The sequence below is a fragment of the Balaenoptera borealis genome, assembly GCF_965194805.1.
Source record: "Balaenoptera borealis genome assembly, chromosome: 4".
NCBI classification, from domain to species: domain Eukaryota; kingdom Metazoa; phylum Chordata; class Mammalia; order Artiodactyla; family Balaenopteridae; genus Balaenoptera; species Balaenoptera borealis.
This window is the reverse complement of record NC_138861.1, coordinates 43,849,306-43,877,173: the sequence shown is the minus strand read 5'-3', so window position 1 is coordinate 43,877,173 and position 27,868 is coordinate 43,849,306. Positions and strand designations below refer to the sequence as shown.

The window sequence follows — 27,868 nt, the reverse complement described above, 5'->3', positions numbered from 1 at the left end:
CTTTTGTGACGGGCTTATTTCACTCAGCATGTTTTCAAGGTTCATCCATGATGTAGCATGTGTCAGAATTTCCTTCCCTTCTAAGGCTGAATATCCCATTGTCTGTATATACCACATTTTGCTTATCTATTCTTCCATCAATGGACATTTAGGTTGTTTCCACCTTCTGGCTACTGTGACTAGTCCTTCAGTGAACATGGTGCACAAGCATTTGTTTCAATTCTTTTGGGTATATACCTAGAACCTAAACTACTTTTCAGCATTATTCAGTACTGGGGATGGGGGATTCCAAGTCGGTAGCCTGAGAGGTTTCCAGTAGCCGTGCATGCTCGGAGGTGCTCCTTGCAGGAGGGCAGTACCAGGTTACAGTGCACTCACCCTTCGTCCAGGGTCCCACACGGCCAAGGCAAAGAGAAAGAAACAGCAAGCGAACCCAGCATTCAACTCAAAAATCTCTCCCACTCCATTTCCAATAAGGACAAAACAAAATGTAAAAATAAGACATTTTTATTAAAAGCTGAAATGTTTTCAAAGTTTATACATGCAAACAGATAATTCCATCACATGGATTTCCAGATCACTGACAAGCAGATACAAACCAGCCTAGCAAACACGCACGAACACCCTAACCCGCTCAGTACTTGTATTTGGACTCAGCCTGTTCACTCGGAGGGAAACCGGACACTTACCAGCATGTCCCTACTGCTGTCGTGCCCCTGGTGACTGGCCTGATGGAGGGGAGGGAACATCCCTGTCACACGGTCGAGCAGAACAGTGCCGGGCTCTCTGCTCCACCCCAGCAGCCCTGCCCACCAGGACTGGTCCCTCCAGGCAAGTGACTGGCAGCTGGCTTCCCAACACTGGAGGCTCGTTTCAATCAACGGAGCACTTGAAACAAAATCCTGGCTGCCTGAACCACAGGTCCATTACAGCAGCATCCCTCGGAAGGCCACCTGATCAAAGTCACTTTCTGTAAGCTCCCGGGGAGTCCGATGCCCACGGAGGGGGCAATCACTGCAGTGCTTTCTTTCTCAACTCTTACCTTCTTAGAAGCCGCCCTGGTTCTGATTTAAACATTTGGCATGTCTGACACGCTTCTTGAGTTATGAAGTTAGGACACATGGATGCTTCGTTTCTATCACGGATTTGTGAAGGATTAAAAAAAATAGAGCACCCAGATTTCATTAAAAAATTTATTTTCATATAAAAGTGCCAAAATATCCACCAACGTCAATCTATGTCAACAACCAGTTTACGCTAGTAATCAAAACACAAGCCTCTTTATTCACACTGTTGAAAACGCGAACCTTTTTCACACGTTCCCACAGTAGCTGGAGTCTCTCGACAGCGGGAAGTTTGCACTCCTGTTCGCGGTGCTAGTCCATATGTCCAGGTCCATATAGGCACGGAATGGGTTAAACCCTGGGTAGTATTCCTTGCACATGACCGCCTGGTTTTCCATGTGAGTCGAGTGTTCCGTGGTGGGGTTGACGGGGCAGCAATTTTCATACACGTCGCTTTGCGGGGCCCAGATGGAACCAAAAAGTCCAGACATCGGAGACAAGCTTCGGGTGCTTGTGAGGTAGGGCTGAAGGATACATGAGGAGAAGGAAAAAAAAAAAAAAAAGAAATGTTTAAAAAAATAAAGGAGCCTTAGAAAGGCAATGGCAAGGTTGACTATGTACCCGTGGCTACCACAGTGGAATCAATCCAAGCTACCTGGACATTATTACACTATTCTCAACCACCTGGGTGGCTTTAATTCCATTTTTCTCAAACAGAAGGTCATGAAATTCCCCTCAAACTATTGATAGATAAAACTTTTTTCAACCCAAGGACGGACCCACAGGTCAAATGCCCTCTATTTGTAAAAAAGCGGCAGAGTGGGTGTCAGAGAAGCACAGAGGGTGTCCCCAGGCAGGAAGCCCTCCAGCCCTGTCGCTGACACTGCCTGACCTTCCTGGAAGGTTCATCTCATCTCCTCCCACAGATGAAAGGTCAGTGGGGCCACAGGAACACAGCTGCATCCCAGAGGGCTTCCTGGCCCAAGTTCAATGCCATCGACAACCATTTCTCCTCAGTGTGGTTTGGGGCGTCTTGGCTGCTAGTGTCTGCAAGCCCCCGCCCATCTGACCACGTGTGAGGCCCCTGCAGAGGGCGGCTGGTGACCTAAGGGGAACAAGCCGGGCTCTGGCTGATCTGAACCCAACCCTAAAGCTACAGAGAGACCAGGATGAGGCAGGCACTAGAAAGAACCCGGGCACAGCAGGACAGGGCGGCACTGACCGGAGAGCTGATGAGGCCGGCGTGTCCCCAGGCGGTCGGCACGTTTGGGGGGCTGTTCCAGGCAGACTGGGAGCTGTGGTCAATGAAGTCTGTCTGAACTTCGGCAGGACAGGGGAAGCCATTGGGGTAGTTAATGTTTTCTACAAAGAATGGGAGACATCGACAGAGGTGAACATTTTTCTGGAGAGAATGGAATTCTCACTCTCAGAAAAAGCTCTCAAGGCCTTACTATATTGACAAGTTAAAGATGAACATAAAATAATTACTCCATGAGACATATCACCTGGGAGGCCCTCAGGAAGTTCTTCCTCTGGGCTTAATTTTTTGTATTTGATAATTTGATGCGACTCTTTCTAATACACAGAATACACTAAAATACTGCTATACTTTCATAGTAGTAAATACTACCATAGATTTGAATAGTGTCAAGGTTCTTACCAGTCCTTAAAATTTTCTTTTATTGCCTGTCATGCCAATGTCGGCCATCTCCACATACACCATATGCATTGATAAAGCAATAGGAAACCAAGCACTTCTCCGACAGCAGTAAGAAGGTATAAACACAGTCTCACAGGCAGGAAGAAAGTTACCACAGCACCCCCTTGTGATTATCATAGAGCACTGCATATATCAAAACCCAGATAAGTACAAGCATCTTGTACTTATATTTGGGCCCAGAATCTGCAATTTTTCACAATTTCCCCTTCAAACTCCTTCCCTTCCTTCTGCAGCACCATCCAGGGGCATAAGTGTCAGGACATGTGAGGAACAAGCAGGTAAATGATTCTACCTCACCTGGGACTTGTTTCCCTAAAAAGAGTAACTAACCCCAGCCTCCCAATGGATAATCCAATGGATAATCCACAGTTTAGGTCCACATAGATCCAAATGACCCCGTTCTACCTAATTTGAAGGACTAAATAGATTAGGGTTATTTGTACAAGTCCCCAGACACCCGGGTTTAGAGGGCTTTTTGAGGCCATATAAAATTACATATGGCAGGCATGCTGGACCCACATGAAGGACTGACTCAGCAGCCTCCTGGAAGATCATTCTCAAAGGCACATTCTTTGCAGTAAGTGCCTTGAGTCCACACACCCTTCCTGCTTTGACTTTCTGAGAATAAAAGAATGGCACTGGGGGACTTCCCTGGTGGTCCAGTGGTAAAGAATCCACCTTCCAATGCAGGGGATGCATGCTCGATCCCTGGTCAGGGAACTAAGATCCCACATGCCGCGGGGCAACTAAGCCCGCGTGCCACAACTACTGAACTCTTGTGCCTCAACAAGAGAGCCTGTGTGCCGCAAACTACAGAGCTCACGCACCCTGGAGCCCGCGCCACAACCAGAGAGAGAAAATCCGCATGCCACAACTAGAGAGAAGCCCGTGCGCTGCAATGAAAGATCCCGCGGGCTGCAACTAAGACCCAACACAACCAAAAAAAAAAAAAGAATGGCATTAGGATTGTCCAAACAGCTTTACCTTCTGGAAAGGCATTGTAGTCGTTCAGTTCCAGGGGGCAGTACACACTGGGAAACTGGCCTTCACACGCTGCATTCCAATCAATGAAACTGCTACAAAAAACAAGGGGTCTAGTTTCAGAAACAGGATGTCAACAGATCAAGGAAAGAAAGAGGAGTACGACGTTATTGCCCAGCATCCTCATCGCTGCTAATTCCTCAACTCTGGAAAATAAAAGAAGTGCTTTATTGTCACAGAATCAAAGACTTACTAACTCAACGCTCATCACCAATGACACAGCACTGCAGGATGGATGGCTTGGACTGGATGCCCACTTCCTTTCGATGGGGATGTAATTAATGTACAGCATAGGAAACATAAGTTAATCACACTGTAATACTCTGTGTGGTGAGAGTTGGTGACTAGACTTACATGGTGATCATTTTGTAATGTATAAAAATAATGAATCACTATGTTATACACCTGAAATATAATACTGTATGTCAGTTATAATTCCAAAGAAAGTCAGAGATGGAGTTTGATCTGTTGAGTACAGAGAGCCAAGGACTCAGGGAAAAGTGGGGGCAGGGGAGCTTTTCTTTAAATGAGACAAGAAAAAGCAAATAAATTATGCCTAGATAAGGGGAATGGATCAAAACCCGGCTTTCAGTTTGCCAGAGAAGTACTTTCACTTAGACTGTAAAAAACTTACCCATGGTTAGGTGTAAACCATGTAAGCAGGATCAAGATTTGAAAGAGAAAATTGCTCTCACTTTTAACTAAAAGGTATTACATTAAAAACAACAACAACAACAAACTAAAACCCACCCACGTTTGTGAAGTCTAACCAGAGGCAGAACCCGTGCCGTGGCTGTGGCTTTGTCAGCACGTGGAGGATGGGACACCGCCGAGGGTCCCAGCACCCACCCAGGGGGCTCAAACACATCCGCTACTAACTGCCACCTTCCACTCGGGGCAAGGCCAGACTATGACTCATGGTAGATGCTTTGATCCCAATTGCAATCTGGATTTTCATTATAGAAATAAGAAAGTAACTACCTCTTTAATAAGCTGAACTCCCCAAAAAAACTTCAACTGGATTCTGATTAAACACAGATATTAAAATTTTCTCAAGTTTTCATAATCGAATGATAAATCTAATGCCAAGTCTAAAAAGCTGCCACTGTGGAACTATTTTTCGATACTCAAATTATTCGATCTTTAAAAATTTTAAATGTGTTCAAGATTAATGCCAAGGAAAAATGGAAATTTTTGTTCTGTTAGCGGGCAGGAATTATGAGGGACTGTTTTTGTTTTTTCAGTTTTGCCTCTAATATATGAATAGCTCATCTTTTCATTTTAAAAAGGAAAACAGTGACGTGGTCACCGGCTGTGTTACTTTTTTCCTTCCCCGTTTCTCTCAATTCCTGGCTTGTAATTGTTCAGACATCACAGCTCGACTCCAAAAGGCAGCTGGCAACACCCAGCTCAGGAGCTGGGGAGGAAGCCCGGACCTGGCCGCCGCTGCCGTCGTCGGGATGGAGCGCATACCTGCTGTGCACCGGGGCGGGCGCGGGCAGCACGGCCGGCCCGCTGCTCTCCAGGGCGCAGCCGAAGCCGCTGGTCACACACACGGGCTGTGCGGGCCACAGGTCCCCCGGGGGGTAGAGACCTGCGGAAGAGAACAGGCCTCTCAGCCCCCCTCCTTCTCATGCAGCCCTCGGCCACCCTTCCTGCAGGACCAGCTCGACTTCTCCTCCCTCCAGGAAGCCCCGCCCCCAGCCCGTATCACCCGCGCGACTTCCCCACCGCAAGAGCCCTGCGGTCTGTAAAGTGCAAGGGCCGCGCGCTGCTTTGACCTGCACTTCAGACGGGACACAACCATCTCCTGGCCCGGATTACGAGATCATGGTAGTGACTCAACAAGCACTACAGGGCCTGCCTGCTTCCTGCAAAGCCCCGTCAGGATTCCCAGGACACAGTAGTGAACACGTTGACATTCAAGTGAGCGGAGACAAACAACAAACAAAAGAAGTAAGAAGCTGGGAAAACGGTGCTGTTACAGCCCCAGGGATGAGACACAAGGATTCTGTGGCAGTGGAGGGGGCCAACCTCAGCACCAGGGGAGGGAACACCCTGCAGGTACGGGGCGTGGAGTGACGTGAGTGAGCCCTGTTTTCCACAACTGCCCCCGAGCCTTCCTCGGGAGGGACCCTGTCCTGGCTCGGCGCTCCCAAGCCGTGGAAGCGCCTGCCTGCTGGGTGTGCCAACACGGCCATATGGTCCTGACCTCAGTTTGAACACCGTCCCCCTAAACCTTTCCAGGGGACGCCCGGCTCCTGCTCCTCCCAGCAAACACCTGCAGCACCTCTGCTTGTCTCCACCTTCACTGCCACAGCCGTCGCTCATTCGTGGGATGCACGGATGGACGCCATTGGTTGATGGCATGGATTAAAGGGACTGGCCATCTGCACACGGGCAGGAACTCCACAAAGAAAGAACAGACTCAACTATTCGAAATGCACTGGGAACCCGAAGGTCTACCAGCCAACCAGGCCACATGGGGATGGGGGGAATACATGGACAGGAATACGTGGACACAACTCTCGCTTTCCAGGCAGCGTGTGCGCCCCCAGGGCTGCACCCCCGTGTGGGGGCTGGCGGCAATCACCCGCCTGGAGACCCGGAGACCTGTAGCTCACAGTGGTCAGAGAGACCCTCAAGCGTTTAAAGAAACACCACCAGAGACCACGTAGCTGTCATAGCTGTGGGGGTCTCTCAAGGACAAGGTCCACCTCCTAAGGCCGCCCTGGTGTTTGGGACCTCGCTCAGCGGCTGGGCAGGGACCCTACGGTCAGTCCTGCAGGGCAGGGCATCCTGCTGCGAAAGTCCTGTTGAGAATCGCTGGAACCAGAGGCTGCATGAGCCAATTAAGATCAGATCAACCAAGAACCGCCTCTGCATTCAGGTGCTCACGAACAAATGGACCAGAAGCCAAGACCGCACAGAAACGAGGGGCGTGTATGCTGCTTCGAGACAATCTCTGTGGTTCTCACGTTTCTTTGCTTCCTGGAATGGATGCTCTGACTGCCCACGTTCTGACCTATCTTTCCAAGGATATTTGCTAAACAAAGCCTCAGAGATGGAGACAGGGTCTCCCCCTAGAGCAACGGGCAAGTTTGCTTCGTCCAACATAATAAAGATAATGTCTCCTGCCTATTATTAAAACAACCAAACAGAACAAAAACCTTAGGTTCCCTAAGCTCAGGGCTCCTTTCCTGTAACGGAAAGGAGCCTTTCCAACCACTGACCACTGCAGGTGCAGACGACCACCTGGGCGCCCCTGCATCGCCCCCAAGAGACTGGGGGCCTGAAGGAGGTGTGCTTACAAGATGCTCAGGCTGCTTGCTGTGCTAAGCGTCCTATTCTCTGACCCAGGAGTCTCTTGTCCTCTGGCAGCAGCTACAAAATCATGGCAGGCTAACTTGTTAGCTCGTAATAAGTAGGGTAAACGCCTCAGACCCTTCCCCGGTCTCGACAGTGATGTGATCTGACTCACGCTCAATATCATCCCTCTGGCTGCTGTGCTGAAAAGAGACGGTAAGGTGGTGGCGGACGTTCACCAGACTTACTGTGGTGATCGTTTTGCAACATGTACATATGATGCATCATTACATTAGTTATACCCCTGAAACTAATATAATGTTATATATCGATTATATCCCAAAAATAAAGAAAATAAAAGTCAATGAGATAGTGAGGTGAGGTGAGAAGTAGAGAGACCTGTTGGGAGGCTGCAGTGAGAAAGAACGGTGGCCATGGGGAGAAGTGATCAGATTCTGGGTCTGTTTGGAAGGCAGAGGCAGAGAGTGAGACAACAGATCCCGTGTGGGGATGAGGAAAAGAGTCCGGGATGACGCCCAGACTTCTGGCCTGAGCAACAAGAAAGCCCGAGTGGGAGGCGGTGTGAGGAGTAGGGCTGGGGAGGTGAGCGTTCGGGGCGGGACACCGGTGCAGACCCGAGGACAGATGGCAATGGCAGCTGGCTGTGCAGAAGTGGGAGCTGTCGGGGGGCTGGAGGTGGACGGACCACCAGGAGAGCGTGAGCCAGATGAGCATGAGAGCTGGGGGAGCCGAGGGGAACTGCACCGGGACCCCCGAGGTCACAGCCCGAGCAGAAGGTCTCAGGAGGCCGGAGTATGGGGCCCCGGCCACGGAGATCACTGGGGCCCCGCAGACACTGCTCAGGTGTCACGGCACAGCCCCAGCGGTTTCAGGGAGAACAGGAGGAAAGGAATCTAAGCAGCAGGCAGACGGCTCCCCCAAGCAGCTCTCCCAGAGAAGTGGGCACAGAAGCAGCCAGACAAGGGGGGGTCAAGGGAGAGAGTCTGGCTGCTTCTGTGTTAAGGACGGGATGGGAGGTCTCACGGTATGTACGTATCCTGCTGTGGACGACCCGTTAGAGAAAACCTGGCGCCGGCGCCGAGCCGGAGCGGGACCCCGCAGAGGAGGGCAGCCTGACAACCCACGGGCCGCAGCAGGAGGGCAGCGGGGGTGGCGGGTGGAGGACGGGGCAGGCGGAGCCTCTCTCCTCCCCGGGAAACAAGAAGCATCAGCTAAGAGAACCAGGCAGAGGACTGACAGGTGGGCACGGGGGCGCCGCAGCTGCCGGGAGGCTGGCAGCCGGCCGGCTGTGTGTGCTGCTCTCCGGTCTCGCTCATCTGCACGGCACGGGGCAGAGAAGCTGGAGAGCTGGGCAAAACCACGCCCGTGGCTCTGCAAGGAGGGCGCAGCGCAGGGGGAGGGGGCCCAGAGGTGACGTAACAGCAGGTGGGAGGACTGAGGCTGGGCGCGTGAGGGAGGTGCGGGCAGAGGAAGGGGACGCACAGGCCCTGCGGACAGTGACCGTGAACAAGGGCTGTTTCTGCAGTGACTTTAGGGCCTCAGCGGGGATTGTAACGGGTCATCAAAAAGTAACTGCAGATTATTAACAAAGACGAGGTAAAAAGGCACCTGAAACACATACACACAACATGGATAAGACACTAGATGACACACAGTTCTCCAACTGACGACAAAAACAGACAGGAGAACATGTCAGGCGTACCTGTTTTGACACAGGTTTTCTTCTTCCTCACCGATAATTAAATCCTCTTTCCCCTCTATCACCTCAAAGAGAAAAGGCGGTGCCTTCTAAACCTCCCTAAATCTTGCCTAAGCAAATTACTGAATTTAAGAGTATTTTTTCATCAAAAACATTTTTATTGGACCAGTAAGAAGATCCAACTCACGAATAGTTTATTTCTGTTGATAATCTGACAGCAGATAATCTCTCTGTAACCACAGAGCTGGAAGCCTCCTGCCTTCAAAGTAAAAGTGCTCCACTGTGCTTGGCAGCCTTTAGTCCAGCACGGTTCACATGAGCAAAAGCAAGATCTCGACGGTGCCGCAGAGGGTGACAACCAGGCTTATCCTGCCACCATCCCTGAGCCTGGTTAGGCATGAAGGAGGCGCGAGGAGAAAGGAGGAGACACGAGGGCAAGAGAGGTGAAGGGAAGGAGAAGGAAAGAGAGGGGGCCTGGAGTTAACCTCCGGGACAGACCCTGGGCGGAGCGGCTTCCCTCCCTGGGCCCCGTGTCCAGGCTCCTGGGCCACTGTCCCTGCCTGGCTGAGGCCGCAGAAGCTCAGCGCTTGGCCTCAGCACTGGTGCAGGAGGGAGGCTGGATCAGTGGACAGGCTTCTGAGACAAGGCGGAGGGGTGGGGACGGGGGACAGGCAGAGACACAGGAGGTAGAAGTCGGCTAATCGGGGCCCCGGACCCTCCTTCTGCTCCCCGCTTTTCTGCCATCTTAGATGGGAAAGGGAACTAAAGGCGGAGGCAATCCCTGTAAAGGGGCCCAACCTTGCTCCGGGGCCACAGGCCACCTGTGCCTTGTGTCCCAGGAGGGAGCTCAGGGTCCGTGCAGAAGGGGCAGCCGAGGCCAGGGGCCCCGAGGACACCAGGGCAGAGGGCAGGGGCCTTCCCGATGCTCGAGAGCCGGGGCACAGACAAGCCAGCTCTGTCTGTCCTCAAGCTCCCCAGCCAGCAGCGCGACATGGACACCTGGCCGGTGTCCGGAGCAAGAGCAACGCGCCTCACCTTTATCTTCTTCAACAGCCGCAGGCCCGGCAGGAAGGCTGGGACAGGGGGCGTCCGCGTGTCGGGGGAAGCTACTCACGTCTCTGCGGGGAGAGCAAGAAGATGAGGAGCCACTGACCCTCTCTCTACAAGGAAATGCTGAATTTCTGTAACTCAGTCTGACTGCGTTTTTACATGAATTCTTCCCCTCAAAAGCCATAAAGATACTAGAGACATAAAGGTATACACCCAAAAAAGGGCTGAGGAATATTAAATTCCCAAGATCCAGGGAAGTCTTTTTTTTTTTTTTAAATAACATCTACCTTCAATCTTCTATTTTGGTGTAAGAGTATGTATGTATGTATGTATTCATTCATTTATTTATTTATGGCTGCATTGGGTCTTTGTTGTTCTGCGCAGGTTTTCTCTAGTCGTGGCGAGCGGGGGCTACTCTTTGCTGTGGTGCACGTGCTTCTCATTGCGGTAGCTTCTCTTGTTGTGGAGCATGGGCTCTAGGTGCACAGGCTTCAGTAGTTGCAGCACACAGGCTCAGTAGTTGTGGCACGTGGGCCCCAGAGTGCGCGGGCTTCAGTAGTTGCGGCACATGGGCTTCAGTAGTTGTGGCTCGTGGGCTCTAGACTGCAGGCTCAGTAGTTGTGGCACACGGGCTTAGTTGCTCCACGGCATGTGGGATCTTCCTGGACCAGGGCTCGAACCGTGTCCCCTGCACTGGCAGATGGATTCTTAACCACTGCGCCACCAGGGAAGCCCCCAGGGAAGTCTTGTTTTAACAAACACCAACAGCACAATGCTAACTAAGGTAGTCTGCAGTTTCCAATCTGCCTTCCAGCAGCTGGCAGCAACCTCCCACTCCTGGTTTACTCTCTACCCCTAACAGAAAGAGCTCGCATAGAGCTTTCCTCATCCATTCCATTTTTATGACACCACCCCCTGTCCTCTCATGGTGCCTAAAACCTAACCACACTCCTCACTCTGAAACCTTCTCCTTCTAACATACCCTCCTCTTCTCCCTCTCAGTAAACGGTGCTTGTTTATTTTGTCCGATGCTGCAGAAATCATCACACGGTGAAACTGTAAGCATGTGAGTGTCTTCTAGGTTCTTGCAGACTTCTGTGAATCATCAGTGCTCAGTTTTATTTCAAGTCCTAGAAAAGAGTAGCTGGTTCCCATCCTTACTGTTACTACTGTTCTTGCTACTTTCAGGAGTGACATCTTTTCTAACGCGGCCGTATCACTGAAAGGACCAGCGATACCAGAGACGCTCCCACACAAGCGTGTTGTCTTGGAAAGACTGTACGCCCTGAATTATTAATAAAATCAGATTTTACTTTCTCACATCCTTAAAAAGGTTTTCCTATTTTAGCCTGCAGAACCAAGTACAAAGAAGAAACACACGGAATGAAAGAAAAAAGCAGTACCTAAAACATACTGTAAAAGCTGGAAAACCAAACACTTACGTGGGATTGCAGATGTTATGAGAAAGATTCAAGGAGATGGGAGCTTCAGAGGGAAAGTCATTTTGTGAAACACTGTCTCCTGCATAAAAACAAAAAGGTGATCACAAGTTTTTATAAGCGTAATTCAACTGTGTATATCCTGTGTTAAGATGCAGATCGCTAACATCGTTAACCCCTATGAGTGATTTATTTTTTCACTTTTAACTGATATTCACATATTCAGTCAATTTTTTTTTTTTTTTTTTTTAAAGAAAGAAGGGAAGGGACAGGAGTCAGCATAGGTGAATTTTTTTATTTTTTTATTTTTTTTATTTATGGCTGTGTTGGGTCTTTGTTTCTGTGCGAGGTCTTTCTCTAGCTATGGCAAGCGGGGGCCACTCTTCATCACGGTGCGCGGGCCCCTCACTATTGCGGCCTCTCCCGTTGCGGAGCACAGGCTCCAGACACGCAGGCTCAGCAGTTGTGGCTCACGGGCCCAGCCGCTCCGCGGCATGTGGGAACCTCCCAGACCAGGGCTCGAACCCGTGTCCCCTGCATTGGCAGGCAGATTCTCAACCACTGCGCCACCAGGGAAGCCCCAATTTTTTAATTAAAAAAACTTCTACGTATGAATACGTATAAAACTGGGATGATACTTCAAAAATACTTTGTGTTTTTGATCTTTTACACAATTAACTATATTGGGGGGGACTTCCCTGGTGGTCCAGTGGTAAAGAATCCACCTTACAACGCAGGGGAAAACGGGTTCCATCCCTGGTCAGGGAACTAAGATCCCACATGCCGTGGGGCAACTAAGCCCGCACGCCACAACTACTGAGCTCATGAGCCTCAACTAGAGCCCTCGTGCTACAAACTACAGAGCCCACGTGCTGGGGAACCCGCGTGCCACAACTAGAGAGAGAAAACCTGCAAGCCACAACTAGAGAGAAGCCCACACGCCACAACAAAAGATGCCGCATACTACAACTAAGACCTGACGCAGCGAAAAATAAATAAAATAAATATGTACATAATAACTAAATCTTTAAAAAAATTATATTGGGGACATTTTCCTGATATTTATTATACAACCTCTGAACATAACTAGACTGAGTCTTATGCCCTGTGTTACAAGCAAGGCCATCAATCACCTTTCTCATTCACCTGCTGTTGGCCTTATCCCCCAAGCGAGAGCTGCGCTTCTATTTTTTATTGATGTTAAGCACCAATTTTAAAAACTCTCACATTAGCACCATCAGGCATACTGCCTTCAGTGGCCAAGAAGACCATCCCCGCCACCAAGCAAAACACCGCAAGCCACCCTGCATCCGAGCCCTCATGCGTTCTCCAGCACACAGCAATAAACAGATGTACATGTATGTCAGAGTGGGGTCATTAGCCAAACAGTGTCTAAAAAGGCACCTGCAGGAGGGGCCAACAATGCGAAAAAGGCTGAGAAACGGACTGAAATCACAAGTGGGCATTTGTCTAGGTTTTTATGGTGCCAGGGCCCAGGTCTCCCAGACAGGAGCTTCTATATAGGTAATCACTGCTGGCAGGAGACACAGCAGAGGCCGCTGTAAGGAGCTGGAGGCAGTGGGAAGTGGGCTGGGCTCGGGGGGAGTTAGGGTCCCAGGGCGTCCAACAAGCCACGCGACCCCTCTGAGCCCAGGTCCTTGGAGGCACGGGGAGCGCCCCCCATGGCCCTGCATACAGAGTGAGCGTCCCATGGACGCCACGGTGACGCCAATGGAACCCCTGTCTCCCCCCTGTCCTGATAACAAAGCTTATCCTGTACTATGTTGACCATGACGGTGAAAAGGAGTGAATTAAATCTTTATGTAGACACGGAGGTATAAAAAACAACGCTGAGTGAAACAGCAAGACACAGCATGCTTACTGAAGCATGATCTCCGTTATGTAAGTTAAAAACAATGCTCTGTTTTGTTGATGGATATATGAATGTAAAATAAAGTATGGATTAAAAGAAGACACAGCAAGCCCATGACAGCGGACAGTGAGTCTCTCAAGCAGGAGGAAGCGGAACAGACTATAAAATATTACCCCTTAAAAAAAAGGAGGGCGAATATGACAAAATTAAGAGTTATTAGTTCTAGGTGACAGAAATATAGATGCTTCTTCGACCTTTCCTGTATCTTTAAGTTTTTCAAAAACAAGGGAGGACCACTGTTCATAGCAACATTATTCATAAGACGCAAAAGGTGGAAAAACCCAAGTGTCCATCAACAGACGAATAGAGAGATAAAATGCAGTCTATCCACACACAACAGAATATTTATTATTCAGCCTTTAAGAAGGAAGGAAATCCTGACATGTCACAACATGAATGAACCTTGAAGACATCATGCTAAGTGAAATAAGCCAGTCACCAAAGGACAAGTATTGTATGACTTCACTTACCAGATACGAGAGTATTCAAATTCATAGACAGAAAGCAGAATAGAGGTTCACAGGGCTGTAGGGGGTGGGGAAGGGAGAGCTACGTTTTAACGGGTACCGAGTTTCTGTTTGGGATGGGGAAAAAGGCCCAAAGATGGACGGTGGTGATGACTGCACAACGATGTGAACGTATTTAATGCCACTGAACTGTACACTTAAAAATGGTTAAAATAGTAGATTTTGTGTTATGTATACTTTACCACAACAAAAAAATGTACAAGTGAAAAAAGAAACGTGGAAGTTCTTCGAACTGTTTCCAAGATACAGACTTAAAAGAATAATAATAATAATGGAGGGAGGAAGGAAGGAAGAAAGAAAAAGAAAGTGGATAAAATGCAAAGCAAAGCAAGCACAGGAATGCAGAGCCCACGGCGGGCGGGCAGGCGGCACTGGAAGGCAGATCAGGCCCCTGTTCTGGGCGCCGGGGCAGGAGGGCCAGGAGGCCTCAGTCCCAGACTCACCAGGCGGCAGGAAGTGCTGAGGGCCCAGCGTGGGCTTCTTGTCCCCGTCAGAGCTGCTGGCACTGCTCCAGCTGCCCCAGCTGCCCCGGCTGGCACGCACACTGCCCGAGGAGCTGCCACAGTCCGAGCTGGAGTCTGAGCAGGATTTCTCCCCACACTTCTTCCCCGGCTTCTGGAAGTAACCCTCTGTGGGAAGTGAGAGAGGAGTCGTGTTTCGCTTACAGAGTTTTCAACCTGATGCCACTTCCAGTAAAAGGAGAGAGGCCAAGTTATGAAGAAGGCAAGGCTCAGCTTCAGGATCTGCTCCCTCTGCCCATCCAGCGAGAAGGAAGACGCTCCCCGAAACTGACGATGGGCGCTGAGGAAGCTGCGGGGGTGAGCCACGGGCCCCACAGGCTCTGCCGTGGGCCGGACAGTGAACGTGGTCTGGCCTGAGAGAGTCAACACCAACGATAATCTCGACCTCAAAGTGGTTCTGGAAATAACAAGTACTTCTCTCAAGAAAATCAAGGCTACTCTCTCGGACTGGAGACACGTAGGTAATTTCTCTCTCTTGTATTAAAATGTCCACCAAGATAGATGTATGACTGATTCACCTTGCTGTACACCTGAAACTAACACAACACTGTAAATCAACTAGACTCTAATAAAAAGTGTTTTTAAATGTCCACCGAGAGTTTCAGAGTATTATTTATGTGTGGGTGGGAAGAACCTCCAGAAAGACCAAGAAACAACGCACACGTGTCTGGGAACGTGCATGTCAGTGCCCCACACACCCCGCCTAGTACTTTCCTCTCCTGCCACCCTCCCCCCAACCCTGCACCCAGCGCTGGTGCCCCCAGGTCACTGGCCGGCAGCCCTTGGCGGAGCAGCAGCCTGGCTCTGCAGGAAGCACCTGGCGCAGGGGTGTGAGAACGGCCACTGTTCTCCCCTGGCTTTCCCCTACCCCCCCCTTTCACCAAGGGAGTCCTGTCTTGAGCAAGCACCCACTGTTGCTCAGCCGTCTGCATGACACAGTCAAGAATGGCCAGATTTTAGAGGAGTGGGAGGTAGGAGGGGCAACACTAGGGGCCTGGCCGGGCTCAGAAGAATCGCAGCCTACTGTCTCATCTGGACAGCTTTCCATTCAGGCTTGAGTGAAGTGACAATCTCTCACTCTGGGCACTTCCCCGAGGAAACAACAATCAACAACAATCCCGACAGAAGCACTGTTTTGTAGCTCCATGCGGTTCCATACCTGCCTCTCCCTGCGAGGCAGGTAAGCTGCTTCCAATGCCAGCATCTGTTTTACACGCTTCCCCAGGGTTTTCCTGGATACACCAGCTCCTTAAGTCGATGTCACTGCTCAGTTCAGACCTTTCAAATTCACTGCACACCAGCTTTAATTCACTCTGTTCCGAAGGCCTGGAAGAGCCACAAAAAAATCATGTCTGCATTTTATCGTGCATACACACATACCTGCTTTCCTTGAGACTTAGCAGAGGTGAAAATGTGAATCTGGGACAACTTGAGCCCTCTTCTCTCTGGGTCTGCTGGGAGAAGACGATAAGTAAGGGAGAGAGATTAGGAAGAACAAGATTTTGCTGTTTTAGAACGAGAATTAAGTTGGAGCTCATTTAATCTCTTCATATTTTACAGTGAGAGGAGTAAAACTCCACAGGTTAAATGAGTCCCCCAAGGTCAACTGATAAGTGGCAGATGCAGGACCAGAACCCATGACTCTCTGTATGTGTCTTCCTTGGTTTTCGTGTAAAACATGACTCTCACTAGATGAATCTGCTCCTTGGCGTCTGGGGGAAGGTCTGAGCGTTAACTGAAATCTATTCTCACTCATTCATTTAGCAAACATTTGTGGAGTGACGACCATGAGCCACGTACTGTTAGGAAAGGTGTGGCGTCTACAAAGAAGAATGAAGCTCCTCCCCCAAGGAGTTCACAGTCCAACACTTATATCTCTCTAACAAGACCATGAACTTGAGGGAAAACCTGTAATACAGCTTTGTAAATGGGGACACGGAAATGTGTCAGAGAACGCTACGTGAAGACCTAGGTGATTATTTCACACAGTCCAACTTCCGTACCTCATGTCACATCTGTAGGAGGACAGGTGTGAAATGAAGCCGATGGTCTCAGTGGTTTGTGACCACTCAGGGTAAAGAGTATAGAGACAGAGTATAGAGACAGATTGGCAACAGACAATCCAACAACCACCACCTACGTAAGCATCATGTTCTCAAAACATCCTGATTACCTACAAGCTACTTGGAAGTTATTCCTTAACAACGTAATTTGTTTCTTTAGCATGTCAGAAATCTGCTTTCAAAAATATATTGTAACATTTAATTGGCGAAATTCCACCCTAATTTTATATCTTTCTATATGTCCACATCAGAAAAACATGCCACTTTAAAGTGACCACATAAGTCCATCAAATTTTTATGAAGATACAAGGTGTGACTTTCCTTTCTATAGGAGACCACATTGCAGCTTTCAAATAATTTAGCCTAAATAAGAATAATTACCCATTAGTAAGTAGTATTTAATAATTTAATAATTACCCATCAATAATCTAATAATGCATATCTTTCTTTTTTTCCTATTTGCATTTTGCTGATTGCAGGACACAGAACTAGAGCTTGAAGACCCCCTGGGGTCGCCTGGCCCTCCTCCTGCAGAACAGGACATTTGGGGAAGGGGGGTGGGGCGCGTGTTACAGGGCTGAATCCCAGGGTCCGAGCTCCTGATCGCAAAGGGGGCAGACGCTGTAAGCAGTGTGTTACGTGCCCCCATGCGGGGGTCCTGGCTACCACGTGGGCGGTTCTGCCACAGTTCCCTCCCAACCACAAGAGCAACCACTACAGCAGGGTGGAGTCCCTTCCCCATGCAAATCTGGAACTGCTAGAGAACAAAGCTGACAGCAACACATTTAAGTACCTAGCTGAGCTCACAAGAAAGAGAAATCCCCAGATGCCAGCGCTCAAAGGAAGAAAAGCCGGAGCGGTGGGGACGGAGGGGCAAGGTGGGAGGAAACAGGCTCCGAAGCCCACTCGAGACAGGAATCAGGGAGCTCGTCAGCGCGAGAGCCACCTGACAGGCTCCCCAGGGACCAGGGAGGAGGGCGCGGGGGCACGAGTCTGCCAGAGGCGCTCCGTATGTGGCGTCAGAATGGATGCGCTACTGACCTGGTGGGAAAAAATTCTCGAGCTGCAGAATTTATGTAAAATTAGGCTTGGAGAGCTACTTCTGGGAACCTAGACATATGGGATCCGCACGAACACGTCAGCACCTTCATTTTACAGGTTAGAAAAGAAGCAACGTTTCCCAAGGAGGCTGCCTGACTGCCTGGGGTCACGTCCGGCTCTGCCCCTGACCAGCTCCGGGGCTTCAGGCAAACCTCACAGTATCTGCAGCTCACTTCCCACAGCGGAAGAACCTACCTTCTGCTGGACGATCGATCGGGGCAAAGATTCTATGTGTGGGGACTATTCTCTTGCGTTATCGGGACCCCAGACGGTCAGGGTCAAGCTGGGACCGCGGGCCTGCCTGTGCCCGGGGGTCCTCTACCACCTGCTCCTCCAACGCCCCTGGTGTGGATGGATGGCTCTGCTTTTCCCCTAAAACCTGCTATAGCTTTTTGCATTTTATTAAGTAAAATTTTAAAATTTTGCTCATCTTAAGGGGTTTTCAACAAAATAAATAAAAACATAACCAGAAGATATGTTACTTTTAAGACTATATCTTTATCTCAAAACACAAACATCTACACTCTCATATTATCTGTATCCAATGTAACAAAAATAAGATGGAAACATAATAGCTAAATGTAAAATTATAGAGTAAATAATAGATGAAAAATTTAAAGGGACTGTAAAAATCACACACCTCAAGACCTGGGCAGCACCCCTTTTCTTGTTTTTTCTACATGCTCGATTTTTACTCCAATTTAAATTTTGTAAGTTTCCGTCTTTTTTCTCCTGAAGCTTCTTCTTCCTATAAGGATCTTCCTGCTAAAGAGGAAAAAGAAAATTTTAGTAAGGGTTTCAACTTACTAACACAAATAAAACCTGTGTATGCTTTTTTCTTTTAACTTTTGAAGACCAACTCCATCTGAATTCAGAACATTCCAGCACTAGTGAAAACAGACATACATTTCTCAATCTCTAGTCTGTTTTCATTTCCCTTCTTTCTCTACCTCCCCTCAGCCTCTGCAAAAAGAAAAAAAAATTGTCGCCTATAAAATTTCTAAGGGGCTAAAAAGGAAAAACATCTGTTAGTAATTTATGGTCAGCTTGCCATTAACCTCAGCAGCAATAAATCCTCCGACCTTCACCTGTTTATTTGGTATGTGCAATTCACATGAATTACTACTGAAGAAAAATCGTGTAAAAACTCAACTGAGGAGTAATTTGTGTATTTATGTTTTTATTTGTTTATAGATGAACTTTAGGAGAACAGGCAAAACTCCAGAGACTGCTCCAAACTAGTTTAAGCTTTTCAAGTAAATAATGCCAAGAATATGCTTGATGTTTTTTTAATGTGGTTCTGAAAAACTTAATTTAGCATGAGACATAAATATATTATATATAATATGTATGCATATATATATATATGTACATATAAATAAAAATTTTTTTAATTTGGGTTTTTTCCTCTTTTAAATGTTAGGCATGGTCTACTAGCAGGCCCAAGGGGAGGCGGACTCCCTTTTTAAGTAGCTCATATCTCTAATGTCTACTAATACTTTCTCCTTTTCTTCCTTCCACCATGCTGCCCCTTTAAAGCAGAAGAAAAATAAAAGGTTTTAGATGCCTGCACATTACATGTCTGGGGTACTGAAAGCCTCATGTTTCCATCAAAGCAATATGCTCACTACAATAAACGAACACTAGAAATAAAATGATATTTTAAGTGTACATGTGGTGGGATTATGGTATTTTTGCTTTCTTCTTTACACTCCTTTATTTTTGCTCCCAATATGTATTACCTTTTTTCTCATTCTGAAGGCATTTTTAAAACATGGTAAGTTAAACATACAAAGTCCTATCCTACAGGACCGTATGCTAATCGTTTAAGTTTGATGCCAAATAGACACATTAAAGACGTATGATCAGATGCGATCCAATGTTAAACATTAAATACAAACCACATTTATTCAAGTATTGCTCTCTGTGAGTTTCCAACTTTTGCTGGGGGGGAGCAGGGGGAGAGTCTGCCCCTCCCCTGCCTCACTCTGGCCCCTTAAGGGCCAAGAAAGGCTTTTCAACACAGCCAGTACCTGAACCTTTCTGTCCCTCCAGGGTCACCCACAAATAAAGGACCAGCCCCAAGTGGAGCCAGGAAGGGTGATCTGGGCAGGAGTCACTCTGGACGTGGTTGCCTTCTCAGCACAACCTGGTTAGAATGGCATAACAGGCCACAAGAAGGCAGGCACTGGAGGGCTACACCCAGCGGGGACTTGGTGGTCAGAAGCATCGCCACCTACTGTGAGTATCGGAGAGTGAGTTTCAGGAGCACGGGGGACATGCTGGACGAGGAGGTGTGGATGGAGTGCTGGAGAAGCAGGGTCCACAGCACACACAGGAGGGCTGGGGAAGAGGGGTGTGCGTGTGTGTGTGTGTGTGTGTGTGAGTGACACAAAGAGAGACCGAGAGAGAAGCACCGGGCAGTGCAGAGGCATGGGGCCGGGGTCAGTTGGGGGAGGACAGGCCCGCAGCGGATGCCGCAGGTGGGGCAGAGGGGAAAGCAACCTGAGAGCCAAAGCAACAGACTTCTCAGGAAATGGGAGGAAGAAGACAGGGGCAATCGGCTCTTTGTTTTCTGGTGGGGAGGTGCCACATGCGAGGAAGCAGGACTAGCCGGGATCGGAAAGGGTCCACGCAGACCTGAAATTAAGACCAGTCTCTGAGGCCAAACTGCCTGGTCTAAACCTCACTCCATGTGACAAGCTGACTCATCTTGGGCAAGTGACTTAGCCTCTCTGCCTCGGTTTCCCAGGTCTTCCAAAAGGCTGTTGTGAGGATTAAAGTACCTGACGGCAGTAAGCAGTTTACATAAGACTTAGCTATTATCATCATCATTGTTGAATTATTTGAACTAAGTTCTCCGATCTCCCTGAATGAGGGACAATTTAACTGGCCGCAGGGTGGGGAAATAAGATTTCCTAAGCTTTAGTAAAAGAAAAGGAAGAAATCAAAGAGAAATCACAGATTGACTGCACAAAGGCATTCTTAAAGCCACTGTACATAAGTCAAAGCGAATAAAAATAAGAGGGAAAGGGCAAACTAAGAAAAAAATCTGTGATAGTATTTAATAGACAAAGAGCTAATACCTTCACCTATGTTCTCATAGAAAACAAGAAAAAAACACTAACACTCAATAGAAAAGTGGGTAAAGGACATGAAATGAAAATTCACAAGAGAAATAGAGAAGGCCAAAAACATGAAGAGTTCCTCCAAAATAGTTAATAATAAAGTATGTTTTTAGGAAAGACCAATTACTTCATCTTTCCATTTTGGCTTTAAAAACACAAGTGTGTTGACACTGCGTGTTTATGCCTGCAAACACGAGGACAGGCTAGGGAAGCCGCGTGTGGTACCACGTGTGTCTCTCAGCAGGGCAAGAGAAACTAGGTTAGACATTCACTTCTTAACTTAGAAAAAATATATATTTTTTAAAATGTCAGTGGTAGGATCTTAGATGAATGACTTTTTGCTTGTGTTTTTCAGAATTTTACAAAAAATGAAGGAAAATGCTTACTTTTCCCTAGTAAGGGAGGCAAACTGAGATGAGAAACAAAACACAATCACTTACCTATCCCACTGACCAAGATTTTGCCAAAAAACGGTGCTGCTGAGACCAGAGTAACACAGTGGCTGTTGTGCACCGTGCATGAGGGGAAAGAGGGACCCTGCTTCCGGAGAGCGAGCCGGCGGCACACACCAGGGGCCCTGACAGTTGACACTCTAATTCTATTTCTAGAAACCTATAGCAAGGATGCACCAGATATACAGGCCAGACTTAGTTCATCATGCTATTATGAAAATAAAAAGCTGCAAACAACTTTAATGTCCAACTGCAGGGGAATGGTTTGGATTACAGCACAGTTAAATGATGGAATGTTATGTAACCACTGAAAACAAAGTTTCCCATTAATTTCTAACTTGAGAAAATTCAGAATTACGACATTATAACAAAGCTCCATATACACAATAATAATTATCCCAAGTTTTTAAACACTTGCATAGAGAAGGAAGAGAATACAGAAAAATGCAAAAAGTGGTCCATTTTGGACAGATCTTGTCCTCCCTTCTTTATGCTTCTGTAATAATCATGAATTCCTTTTCTAAGGGGGATAAAAAAAGATCTGCTTACAAGAAAATAAACAGCCAGGGCTGGGATTAAAATTTAGTTTGTGGCTCCCAAATCTGGGCTTCAACCTCCTTTGCCAATAAATCTGGAGGAATGTTCCCCATGTGCTATAGACAGATCTGTACAATTTTCTAAGCTGCAAAGTCAGGCTCCAAGAACGTACAAGAAAAACAAACACTGAGCACTGCACTTGGGAATGTGTTGACTGAGAATGATTTTCTCCAAATGAACAATGAAATGGAAAGTACACTCAAGGGGGTTTAAAGAAGAGCCTACAAACCTGAGAGTGGCCCCCAGAGCCAGCAGAGAGGACCGCCCACAGCTCCGCCCCCATCCTGCCCAGGTGACTACAAGGAGCCTCGGAGCCCCAAGCGCAGCCCAAGCCCCCAGACCCTCGGCCCCGCTGCAGCCTCCCTGCAGCCAAGCCCGCTGCCTGCACCCAGAGCAGACGTCTGTCCCACCAGGATCACAGACCAGGAAGGGAAGGAGGAACCTACGCAAGCCCTGGGACCAAGGCCAAGAAGTGTCTGAGCGCCACGGACAGGATTCAAGACACGGCCCGTGCCCTCCTCAACCTGGTGTGAAGACACGGCCGAGGGCACCGGCACAGGGGGCAAGTCTGGACGGGAGCCAGGGGAGACTTAGGGGCTGGGGGGCATGTGAGGTGGGGGCACGGCACCCACACACACTGAAGACGGTGCAGCATCCCCAGCCTGACCTCAGGGTCCCCTCCAGACAGCCCTGCACCGAGGGCCCTGCGGTGATCAGTTCCCACCTCTCCTCCCAGGACACATCTGGGAGGGGTTGGCATTGCTCAGCTTCGTCTTCCACTTCATTGCAGGGCAGCACAGACTTCCCCGTTCCCAATGAGTCCAGTCTCTCCTCCCCCAGATCCAATGACTTGACTTCTGCTCCTGATTGCGTGTCCTGTCTCCATGGCCCGGCCGGCGTGCCTGCCCTCCGTCACTATACCTGCTCCATCAAGCAGACTCAGGCCGCCGGTCTCCATGCACACTTCAGAGAACTCACGTCACCCTTCAATTCTAAACTCCACGGGGACAACTCCCAAGTCCCAGGCATGGGCCGGCCTCGCCATGGCAGCTCTGGCTCGGTATCTCCCATCTACCAGGCTCTGCCACGTCCAAGTCCAGCCAACCCCCTCTGTCGGCAATGACCACAGTCACACCTGTCACCTCTTTGATTCTTACTACTGGGCAGTGCTTCACAAGTGCTGCTATTCGAAGCACTTGTTACATTCACTCCTCCAGTCCTCACGAACCTATGAGGCAGAGATACTATTATTACTCTCATTTTTCACATGAGGAAACTGCGATGTTGAGTAACTCGCCCGATGTTACAGAGTAAGTGTCGAGCTGGGTTCACACCAGCTGCAAAGTCCATGCTGCTAACCATGAGGCAACACGGCCCTGACAGACATAAAAATGAAGCTCCAACTCCCCATCTTCTAGTTACCCAGACTTAAAACCTTGGAGCTGTTTTTTGCAAATGGCTCTGCAAGCAAAGCCAGCTCCTCCCCTTTATGCAATCAGGTGCTAAGAAGTCCAGCTGGTCTTTCTTCTACACTGTCTCCTACCTCCTCTTCCCATCCTTCACCCCTGCTCCTGCCCAAACAGAATCTTGATTACATCACACCTCCCAGCAGAGGAGTAGCCTCCTGGTGAGAAGAGAGCTGGTATCCATTTCTGCCCTCCCCAACCCAGCCTCCAAAACACTAGGACTGATCCTTCAGAAATGCATTATTCACACATTCATTCAAGCACTCGCTAAACCACCACACTGGCTCTTTATAACAGGTACCCTGCCCATCTCCATGAAACTGAATTGAAAGATACTCAATTACGACCTTCAAGAAGATCGCAGCCCACAGGTTGTTTTCCATTTCTTGTCCACCATCCTCTGCCCCCCACCCCCTGCCCGATTCAGAACCCTTCGACAGCATTCCATGATTTGCAGCAGGGTCCCCAAACTGGCCACCCTCAGGCCAAATCCTCCAAAAAGACTTTTCTGTTTGGACCAATGTGCTTTTAAAAATTTGATCCTGAAATTCCTGAGCAGGCAACCTTCCCTTCCTAGTGCTTGTCCTCACTTACTTCATTGTGTCTCCAACTGAGATCCACGGACTAAAGTCTAAACTCTGAGTTGGCATGCGAGGGCCTTGGCAAGCTGGCAGGACTCTGCCTCTGCCCTCTCCTTCCTTCCCCCTCCTGACTGAGCTCCTTCTCGGTCAGATGACTCGCTCACTGCTCCCAACCATGCCACGAGACCCGGTGGTGCCGGCTGCCCCCCTCCCCTCCTCTGCTTCTCTACACTCCCCCTGCACAAGTTCCTTCCTCCTCGGGGCTTCCCATGGCCCCTGCAAGCTAAGCTGACGTTCCCATCTCTGCAATCCCCTCTACTATGCACTGACTTTAGCACTTGACTACATGGAAATGTCTTTCTTGACAGACCACAAATTCCTGGTTTGGAATGTCTGCGATTTTCTTATTTGGTATCACTCTCATTCCATTTACTTAAATGAAAAATGCATGCTTTTTGTAGAGTTTAAGCAAAAATTGAGTAGCATAAAGAAGGAGAAAAGAAATCATGCAAAATCCCATCACTCAGAAATAAGCAGGTTCTCCCACTGATTATTTGGCAAACCTTATTCTTTAATGTGTCTTTTTAAGAACCTATATATACATAAGGATGGGAGGACAGCTGACGGGAGAAATTTAGAACACTAGGACCATGCATTATTTTTAAATACAAATTTAAGGCTCAATTTTATTTGAACTTAGAAGAAAATGAAGTAGAACCAAAGGAACGCCAACATTCAATAATTACTTCTTCTCCACATGATACATTAATTGCCTAAGGATCTCTCTAAGGTTAAGGAAAAGATGGTGAAAGATATTTTCGTAGGTTTTCACCCTTTTAAACTACATGTTTCAGTTTTGCACAGGATTGGCTCGCTACCAAGAAAGATAAAATTAAAACTTACTTTCACTTACCTTTCAGTCCCAGCCCATTTTTGCAGATTTTATTACTATTTTTGTTTTGTTAAAGTTTTAATATCTGCAATCTGTTTTGCAACCATAACTTCCCACTGTTTAACCAAAGTTCTGAATATAAAATGGACAGAAACCTCAAAAGACATTTAACACAGCTTCCTCAAACTTCTATCCTGGTTGGCTAAATTTCACTAACTTCATTTTTCAAGGAAGTCTCCCAAGTTCATTTGAGTTTACAGATGAACGTCTGTTGCTTTCGTGCCTGAGTGCCAGCTTCGCTGGACGTAATGTTCGTGTTCACATTTTCATTCTCTCGAAGATACTGTTCCACTGTTCTCAGACATTAGATGTTTCTACAAAGTCTGAGGCAAGCCTAGGTGTGTCTTTCTTGATTTTCCTGCCTTTTCCGCACAATTCTTTAAGCTTTAAGTTCAACACCTTAACCAGGATGTGCCTATGTCCAATATCACACACACATCAGCTTTTCCTGGTGTACACAGTGTGCCTTTGGATCTTTAAATTCAGTTTTTCACTCACATTGGGAAATTTTTCTTCTATTACGTCTCTGAATACTTTTCTGATCCGTTGTTGGGCCATTTACTGAGACAATCATTATTCTGATGTTGCACTGTTTTTGTCTTTGTTCCCTTATCTATCATCATCTTTTCTCCAATATCTAAAATCTCTTAAAATTTTTCCTCCACATTCACTCTGATTATCTCAAAGCCTTTCCTTCAGGTCAATAAGTCAATTTTCAGCCACTGAATAGGTAATGTACTGTCTACATTTATTGACTTAGCTTTACAATATCTCTTCCAACCTCATCGTAGTATATTAATTTGCCTTTAAAAGCTAGAATTTTATTGAATTCATAGTCTATAGTGTGAAGTATTTTCAGAGTTCCCTTCAGGTCTCTGGATATGTTTTCATCTAGATTGGGATCTTGGTCTGTCTTCTGTATGTTCTACTCCTTTCCTTCATTTTTTACTATGGTATATTTGAACAGTTGCAATGTTATTTTTTTCACTGTGCTTGTGCTAATACACAGATAGCTCTGTCCTGTTGTGAAGTAGATAAATTCTCCAAAATCCCTTTCCCACCTTTATCTGGGAACTTTAGTTCCTATGAGATACAGGGCTGGGTTCTGCTTTCTAGACACTTTGCAGTGGCCTACACAGTGGGAAGGGAAAGAGCTGGCTGAGACAGTGCACAAGCTTTGCCCTCTCTTCTGGGATTCTGTCACACCAGGGCCCATGCACTGAAGCTAGAAAGGCATCCTTCTCCTGTGGATTCTGGATAATGCTTCTAACTCAGCAAGATTTTGCCCTAAAAATGGATGTTGGGTAACAACTGGAGAGGCAAGATATGTGATCTGGTTCTACTCCACCATCTTTACCCAGGAGTTAACCCATTTGCTTAAGAACAGCTTCTCTTGAGAATAAAAGCTATCTGGTATCACCAAAAATTGTTTTAGTATCTCCTGTATAATTAGAAGATAAATAAACTTTCTGAATACATGAACCTCACCAATTATCAATGTGGATTCAAATACATAACTATCCTCTTTGAAAAGTATGAAATACAGATGTACAGTTATTACATAGATATTTGCACTCTAAGTCCTAAACTTGGGTTTTGTTCTAATAGGCAAGAAAGAAAGGAATACAGACCTCTACTGAAGGTACATCCTGCTTCTCAGAACATACGTCTTCTTTAGACGCTTTGTGAATCTTCTTTTCTGAAGAAGACTTTGTGTCAACCTTTTTCAAAGTTTCACAATTGTCTACTTCATTCTTGACAGGCACTTGCTGGTTATTCCCTTGAATAAATAAAAATGATTCAATTTCTAGCTAATAATTTCCATTCACATTCCCCATAGTTAAATCTTCTTCCTACACCAAACAATCTCATTTGATTTAATGAGATTTAGACTTAAGGACTATTTTGAAATCCACAATGCTCTAGAAATTTATTTTGTTTATAGGTGAAAATGTACTTATATTAAGAGTTTTACAAGCAGTCGTTAAAAGAGGTCATGGGAAGAAAGTGCAGGGGCACACCATTATTCATAGTGGCATTATTCATGAAAGTCAAAAGGCAGAAACAACCCAAATGTGCATGGACGAATGGATGGATAAACAAAATGTGGTAAATACCATGGAACACCATTAGCCTTAAAAAGGAATGATTCACTGCACTACAATGTGAATATAATTAGCATTACTGAACTGTACACACAAAAATGGTTAAGATGAGGAAAAAAAGGAATGAAGTTCCGAAACATGACACAACATGGATGAACCTTGAAGACATTATACTGAGTGAAATAAGCCAGTCACAAGATAAATATCGTGTGATCCTATTTGTTTGAGGGACCTAGAGTCATCAAATTCATTGAGATAAAAAGTAGAATGGTGGCTACCAGGGGGTGGAGGGACAGAGTACGGGTAATTATTGCTTAATGGGTATGGAGTTTCTGTTTGGGATGATGAAAAAAGTTCTGGAAATGGATGACAGCGATGGCTGTAAAATGATGTGAATGTACTTAATGCCACTGAGCTTTACAATTTAAAATGGTAACTTTTAGGTTATATATACTTTACCACAATTTTTTTTAAGTTAGGGGAGGGAGAGAGGGAGGTAAGATCTTGGGTTCTGGTCATGACTCAGACACTAATTAGTTTTACTGATCAGAAGTAAGTCTCTTAAGCTCCCTGAGCTACAGTTTCCTTATTTATGAAATGACAATACCACTTCCTCTGCCTACCCTGCCTGACTGTTATGAAGATGCAACCAGAACAGACAGAAATATAAAGGGTCACCACCAATAGACACATGAACAGCTGGAGGGCAGGGCCATCTCCTGCAGGAAACGCCCACCTGCCCTGAGAACAGCACCTGCGGGGTGAGAACCAAGCGCGAGACAATCACGTTGGCAAGGTCTGCACCGGCAGGAACCACATCTGAAATGTGACCTTTCCTTTGTTTTTTCAAGTGACTTCACTAAGTGTATTTCTTCTTCTATCCTTGACTTTGACATATGGTCAAACAGACCTCAACCCCACCATAACTGGGCTCAGTGTTCTAATATGAATCAGAAAGGATTTCAATACCTTCCCCTTTTTTCTTTAACTGAAAATCCCTCACGACACCTTGGCCATCTGAGAAAGGGTAGATGCCCACAGTGCAAATACATCACAGCAGAGCAGGCTGCCCACTCCCATCCGGCCCTGCTGAGGGGCCTGG

The 27,868-nt window shown here is 47.3% G+C and overlaps 1 protein-coding gene across 8 annotated transcripts in view; it reads right to left on the bottom strand.

The window, feature by feature from the left end:
* Nucleotides 1-491: 491 nt before the first annotated feature.
* Nucleotides 492-27,868, bottom strand: part of TMEM131L (transmembrane 131 like) — a 159,031-nt gene continuing 131,654 nt past the window's right edge. For 3 of the 8 annotated variants that reach the window (XM_082391494.1, XM_082391498.1, XM_082391500.1), the window contains 10 exons: nt 26,293-26,441; nt 18,126-18,250; nt 15,481-15,647; nt 14,244-14,429; nt 11,344-11,422; nt 9,887-9,969; nt 5,299-5,419; nt 3,769-3,860; nt 2,287-2,426; nt 492-1,588 (listed from right to left, as the gene is read on the bottom strand). In XM_082391494.1, the coding sequence (XP_082247620.1) occupies nt 1,313-1,588; nt 2,287-2,426; nt 3,769-3,860; nt 5,299-5,419; nt 9,887-9,969; nt 11,344-11,422; nt 14,244-14,429; nt 15,481-15,647; nt 18,126-18,250; nt 26,293-26,441 (1,418 nt within the window). In that variant the 3' untranslated portion in view covers nt 492-1,312. Of the gene's footprint in view, nt 1,589-2,286; nt 2,427-3,768; nt 3,861-5,298; nt 5,420-9,886; nt 9,970-11,343; nt 11,423-14,243; nt 14,430-15,480; nt 15,648-18,125; nt 18,251-26,292; nt 26,442-27,868 lie in introns of those variants that run through there. The other 5 variants (XM_082391496.1, XM_082391497.1, XM_082391495.1 and 2 more) reach the window with 5 other exon arrangements.